Source organism: Ursus arctos, unplaced genomic scaffold (assembly GCF_023065955.2).
Source record: "Ursus arctos isolate Adak ecotype North America unplaced genomic scaffold, UrsArc2.0 scaffold_6, whole genome shotgun sequence".
Classification (NCBI taxonomy): domain Eukaryota; kingdom Metazoa; phylum Chordata; class Mammalia; order Carnivora; family Ursidae; genus Ursus; species Ursus arctos.
In genome coordinates, this window is record NW_026623078.1 from 13,954,803 (window position 1) to 13,961,364 (window position 6,562).

Here is a 6,562-nt window from a genome sequence, read left to right on the forward strand (position 1 = left end):
TTTAAGATTTTGTTTATTCATTTGAGAGAGAGAGAGAGCACAAGCAGGGGGAGGAGCAGAAGGAGAGAGAGAAGCAGACTCCCCACTGAGCAGGGAGCCCGATGCAGGGCTAGATCCTAGGACCCCTGAGATCACGACCTGAACTGAAAGCAGCAGCCCAACTGACTGAGCCACCCAGGTGCCCCAAGACAAGTGTACTGCTAGATCCCCTTCACCTCTTTCACCCATCCCCCCACCCACCTTCCCTCTGGTAACCATCTGTTTATTCTCTATAGTTAAGAGTCTGTTTTTTGGTTTGCCTCTCCTTTTTTCCTTTGTTCATCTGTTTTGTTTCTTAAATTATACATATGAGTGAAATCATATGGTATTTGTCTTTCTCTGACTAATTCCGCTTAGCATTATATTCTCTAGATCCATCCATGTTGTTGCAAATGGCAAGATTTCATTCTTTTTATGGCTGAATAATATTCATATTCATATATATATATATATATACACACTCATCAGTCAATGGACATTTGCACTGCTTCCATATATTGGCTATTGTAAATAATGCTGCAATAAACATAGGGGTGCATATATCCTTTCAAATTAGTGTTTTTGTGTTCTTTGGGTAAATACACAGTAGTGCAATTACTGGATCATAGGGTATTTCTATTCGTAATTTTTTGAGGTGCAACCATGCTGTTTTCCACAGTAGCTGCACCAGTTTGCATTCATACCAACAGTGCAAGAATGTTCCTTTTTCTTCACATCCTTGCCAACACTTGTTTCTTGTGTTTTGATTTTAGCTATTCTGACAGGTGTGAGAATGGTGGTTTTGATTTACATTTCCCTGATGATGAGTGATGTTGAACATCCTTTCATGTGTCTGTTGGCCATCTGGAGATGGACCTTTCTTTGGAGAAATGTCTGCTCATGTGTTCTGTCCATTTTTTAATTGGATATTTCCTTGTCATTTCCTGTCATTTCCTTTTTGGATGTTGAGTTGTATCACTTCTTTGTGTATTTTGTATCCTAACCTTTTATTGGATATGTCATCTGCAAATATCTTTTCCTATTTCGTAGGCAGCCTTTTAGTTTTGTTGACTGTTTCCTTTGCTGTGCAGAAGCTTTTTATTTTGATGTAGTCCCAATAGTTTATTTTTGCTTTTGTTTTCCTTGCTTCAGGAGACGTACCTAGAAAGATGTTGTTATGACTGATGTCAGAGAGATTACTGCCTCTGCTCTCTTCTTGAATTTTTATGGTTTTAGGTCTCATATTTAAGTCTTTAATCCATTTTGAGTTTATTTTTGTGTATGGTGTAACAAAGTGGGCCAGTTTCTTTCTTTTGCATGTTGTTGTCCAGTTTTCCCAACACAATTTGTTGAAGAGACTGTCTTCCCCATTGCATATTCTTGCCTCCTTTGTTGGAGATTAATTGGCCATTTACTTGTGGGTTTATTTCTGAGTTTTCTATTCTGTTCATTGATTTATGTGTCTGTTTTTGTGCTGGTACCATACTATTTTGATTACTACAACTTTGTAATGTAACTTGAAATCTGAAATTGTAATGCCTCCAGCTTTTTTTCTTTTTCAAGATTGTTTTGGCTTCTCAGGGTCTTTTGTGGTTCCATTCAAATTTCAGGATTGTTCTAGTTCTGTGAAAAAATGCTGTTGGTATTTTGGTAGGGATTGCATTAAATATATAGATTGCTTTGGAAGTATGGACATTTTAACAATATTTGTTCTTCCAGTCCATGAGCATGGAATGTCCTTCCATTAGTTTGTGTCATCTTCAATTTCTCTCATCAATGTTTTATAGTTTTCAGAGTGCAGGTTTTTTATCTCCTGGTTAAGTTTGTTCCTAGGTATATTATTATTTTTGGTGCAATTGTAAATGGGGTTGTTTTCTTAATTTCTCTTTCTGTTTCTTCATTATTAGTGTGAAATGATCATTTTAGTATGCTTTTGTTTGTTTTAATGGCTCTGGCTTTTGTGATAATTAAATTTATTCGAATTATTATATTTAAAATGATCATCCCCATTCTGGAATTTTTGAAAATAATTACCCCATGTGCTCTTCTTGTATTTTGTAGTTTCCTTTCTCTTTCTTTAGACTTGTGATCTTTCTGGAACTTATTTTCGTGTACAAACTAAGGTAGAGATATGGTATGGGTGGGAATTGTGTCCCCCTAAAATTCATATTGACTTCTTAAACCCCAGAACAGCAGAATCTGACCTTATTTGATAATAAGGTTGTTGCAGGTGTAATTAGTTAAGATGAAGCCATACTAGGGGGTAAAGTGGACTCCTAATCCAATATAACTGGTGTCCTTACAATGAGGGAAAATATAGACACAGACACACACAGGGAGAATGTCATGTGAAGATTGGAACTATACTGCCACAAGCCAACGAACTACCAGAAGCCAAGAGAGATGGCTGGAAGAGATCCTTCCTTAGTACCTTGAGAAGGAGCATGGCCCTGACAACACTTTGGTTTTGGACTTGTGGCCTCCACAATGTGAAAAAATAAATTTCTGTGGCTTAAGCCACTGAGTTTGTGATATTTTATTATAGCAGCCCTTACAAACTGAATTTTGTAATACAAATGAATACAAATACAAATGAATTTTTTCCACTTGGTTATTCAGTTATCCCAACACCAAAAACCATCACAGGCCATTGATTTGTAAAGTCACTTTTGCAATATATTAAATTTCTATACATATATGATTTGACTTCTGTAATTTCTAGTCTGTGCCCTTGTCTATTCAGGCACAGGTAACTGTCTCAAGTACAGCTAGCTGCATTATGATGTAATTTAACATCAGGTAGAACACCTACCTCTCCATGTCTTTATTTTTTAAGTATGTTTTTGGCTCTTCTTGTTTGATAATTTTTCTGTATGAATTTTAGAAAATTTCCTTTGATGTTCTTAGATATCATTTTGGTGTTTCTAGATCTGTGCTATTTTTTCCCTTTACATTTCCTCTTTGACAAACAATGGATTCTTAATTGGATTCTTCAATTATTATTTTTTCCTCTCCGTTTATATATATATTTTCCTTTGGTGGTTCTTATTATCTGGATTTTGGCATTTCAACATCTATCTATGATAATTCCCAATTTTAAATGTATCTTGTCTTTCTCTATCCTTTCCTTTTTTTCTTCTGGGAGAATTCCCCAATTTGTTCTTTAAATCCAGTCTGACTTTCATTTGTATCCATTTTACTTTTCATTGAATCAATTGTGTGTGTGTGTGTGTGTGTGTGTGTGTGTGTGTTTAAATGCAAGTGTAACATTTCTTTTTTTTTTAAATGGTTTTCTTAAATTTATTTATTTTTTAAACATAACACGAGGAAGGTGTTAAAACTGCTGTAATAGCTCAGTAGAATAAGTATTCCAGATTTTGGGAGGGGTGAAGAGGGAGATATTTATTTTTTAAACATAACACGAGGAAGGTGTTAAAACTGGTGTAATAGCTCAGTAGAATAAGTATTCCAGATTTTGGGAGGGGTGAAGAGGGAGATATTCACCAGAATCCCCCCAACTTGATCATAGTGGATTAATGATGTGCTTGTAGATGTGGTTAGTCAATGACACCAGCTTGACGGATCTTTCTTTCTGCACCAAATCCCATTGAGTTATCTGGTCCCCTTGGATGACGAAGAACCATTAGGCGAGGAGCACTGGCATCATCCAGGGTGATGTTCTTCAAGCGATTGACCAACCTATCAGGTCATGGAGCTGCAACAGCCTTGGGGCCCTCGCAGGCTCGCCAAACATTACAAGCGCTGCACTTGCCAGTGCGCTGATTAAGAATCACTGAGAATTCCACCTCATCTCCAGCCTGTAGCTTAATGCCATCCTGAACTTCTTTCACATGGAAAAAGAGCTTCTTGCTATCTCCTACTTCATAGTTAATGAAGCCAAACTGATCCTTCACACACTCCACTGTGGCCCTACGCAGGGGTGTGATGTTGTAGGCCATAGTCTGTGCATTTTGGCCCAAGACACACAATTGGAACTTGACATTCTCCCCTTTCTGCAGGCAATCCCCTTTGTTGGCCATCCCAACTATACCAAGTGGATAGACCTTACCTTTCATATCCCCTTCCTCCACAATCTCAATCCTTCCTCGGTACTCAGTCTGTGTTGGATCAACACTCTTCAAGGGGCAAATGACTTTCCCAGAGTAGATGGTGGAATCAGCTTCCTCAGTAATGCCATTCACTGAGTGTGTTTTGTTCACTTTTTCTGCACTGACTTTGTTGCCTTTGCCTTTGGACAAGCTGTACTTGACCATGTCCCCCAGTTCCAATCTATCAACATCACCAGATAACTCACTGTAATGGAAAAAGATTTCCTTATCATGATTGGCTGTTTCAATAAATCCAAAATTATCCTTCAGAGTTGCCACATAACCCAAGAGCCTCTTGGAGTTGGAATTATGACCTAAAAGTCGCACACAAGTTGCAATCTGTTGTCCAGGCTTCTGTTTGTTACTAACATTAAATTCAACCTTATCTCCTATTTGAGGAGAAGTAGATCCTTCCACATCCTTGGCTTGAAAAGCAATAGTCAATTTCACCCCACAATCATCATAAGCAATAACACCATCCTCAGCCTCCTTTTCTTTGCCTTTATTTGGGCTAGTGGTTTTAGGATTGGAGAAAGTGGCTTCTTTTTCTACAGTGCCCAGAAAACGATGATCTGAATGGGAGTGGAATGAAACCGTGCCCTTGGGAAGCTTTTTAATCCTAATAGCATGATTTCTTTGGGCAGAGAGCACACCAGGAACCACAGTAAACTCTACTGCATCTGCAATATGGAGCTGGTTCCCATCCAGAATTTCACTGAAGTGGAAGAACATATGAGCATCACGATCCACACACTTGATGAAACCAAAACCATGTCTCATGGCAGCTATTACACCCATTTCTCTGGCTTCATTAGTGAACTGAAATGTATTTGATAGAACTTCTATGTTGGTTGTTCGTTCTAATTTGTCACGTCGGTCTGTTGAAATATTAAACCTAACATGGTCGCCTTCCAGCAGGGTCACCTTGGATTTTGTATCTTTGTCTCCAAAGGGAAGTTCTTTAGGAATCACAAAATCAACTTTGATGCGTCTTGGCAATGGGTCATTCTGGTTTTTACTGGGTACTTTTGGGATTACTTTGGTTACAGTTCCTTCAAAATGTTCAATGCTGATATCTTCAAAAATGACTGTTTCTTGAGGCAATAGTCTGATATCTGTTGCAACTTCTTTACCATTTCTGTCCTTGATTGTGAATTCCATGTCATCTCCAGGCTGTAAGGTTTCTAAGTCACCCTTAAATTCACTATAGTGAAAGAATATCTCTTTTACAATATCACCTCTTTCAATAAAGCCAAACGCCTCCTTCATGGCACAAACTACTCCCTGACAGTGGGCTTGTTTCTTTTTCAACAGCATAATGTTACGAGCACTGACAGCACCAGTATGTTTATTGTTATCAATTACAAAGTTTATTTTATCTCCAGTTTCCAGCTGAACATTCCCTTCGACATCTTCCGGGATGTAAGTCAGATAAAACACTTCTTGTCCATTCATTCTTTCTTCAGGGAGGATTTCTGGTTTTATCTTCACCAGTTTAACAGCAATGGGTTTCCCAGTCCGCCGGTCAGATGATACTTCAAATTTAACATCATCTCCTACTTTTAAGTCCTGCAGGTTGCCATTATACTGAGAACAGTGGAAGAAAAGTCTAGCTTGACGTTCTCAAAGCTGAATAAATCCATAAGAGGTTAGCAGTTTTTCAATAACCCCAGTTTCACGCAGTGCTGCTGAAGTACCGTTAGTGTACCCATTGTGTCCATTGTTATGGAGAAGGTTTGGATCAAAGCTCATCTCGCAGTGATAATCAAATATTGCACTTTCAGTAGTATTTGCTGATTCTTCTTTTTCAGCACACGTTTCAAAGGATGAAAGTTGCTAGTATTAAAAAAAAGAGCGAGAGAAAATGATCTATCAAGCTAATAAAGAATACAACTGCTACTGCACAGGGCAATCTCACAGTACAGCACTGAAGAAAACAAAGACTACTAGCAGTGTTGGGAAGTGCTCTTTCAAAGCTGTTGAGTAGGCACAAACTTCTTGTTTCAGATCAAGTGTTGTGTCTTCAACTTAAGTGTACTCTTCTTTGGTCTTGTTGGTTGTTTCGAGGTTTGTTCCTTGCCTGATCTGAACTTGAAGCAGCAGTTTCAGGTGGTTCTGTTCTGTTACACTTCATACCCAACAGCTCAGCACCCCCTCTCCAGCGCCACCATAAGCAGCACTGCCCGGTCAAGTATTACATTTCTTATACCGAAAATTTTTTGGGGGGAGAGAGAGAGTGAGCGGGGGTTTAGGGAGAGGGAGAGGGAGAGGGAGATGGAGAGAATATTAAGCAGGCTCCTTTCCGAGCACAGAGCACAGAGTCCAACTCAGGGCTCGATCTCACAACGCTGAGATCATGACTTGAGTCGAAACCAAGAGTCAGATGTTCAAGCAACTGAACCATCCAGGCACCCTTAAAATATTTTAATGAAGGA

At 38.7% G+C, this 6,562-nt stretch overlaps 1 protein-coding gene across 1 annotated transcript; it reads right to left on the reverse strand.

Annotated features, from left to right (window-relative positions):
* Window positions 1–3,296: 3,296 nt before the first annotated feature.
* On the reverse strand, window positions 3,297–6,315 carry LOC113268096 (cold shock domain-containing protein E1-like). The gene is made up of 2 exons (XM_044390358.3): window positions 3,458–6,315; window positions 3,297–3,361 (listed from the first exon to the last, which is right to left on the reverse strand). Exon 1 carries the CDS (start codon window positions 5,580–5,582, stop codon window positions 3,726–3,728), a length of 1,857 nt encoding a protein of 618 aa, XP_044246293.3. The 5' UTR covers window positions 5,583–6,315; the 3' UTR covers window positions 3,297–3,361; window positions 3,458–3,725.
* Between the last annotated feature and the right edge of the window lie 247 nt (window positions 6,316–6,562).

Excerpts from the sequence above, each read along its gene's own strand:
- LOC113268096 (XM_044390358.3), bottom strand. The coding sequence starts at position 5,582 with ATGAATGGACAAGAAGTGTTTTATCTGACTTACATCCCGGAAGATGTC.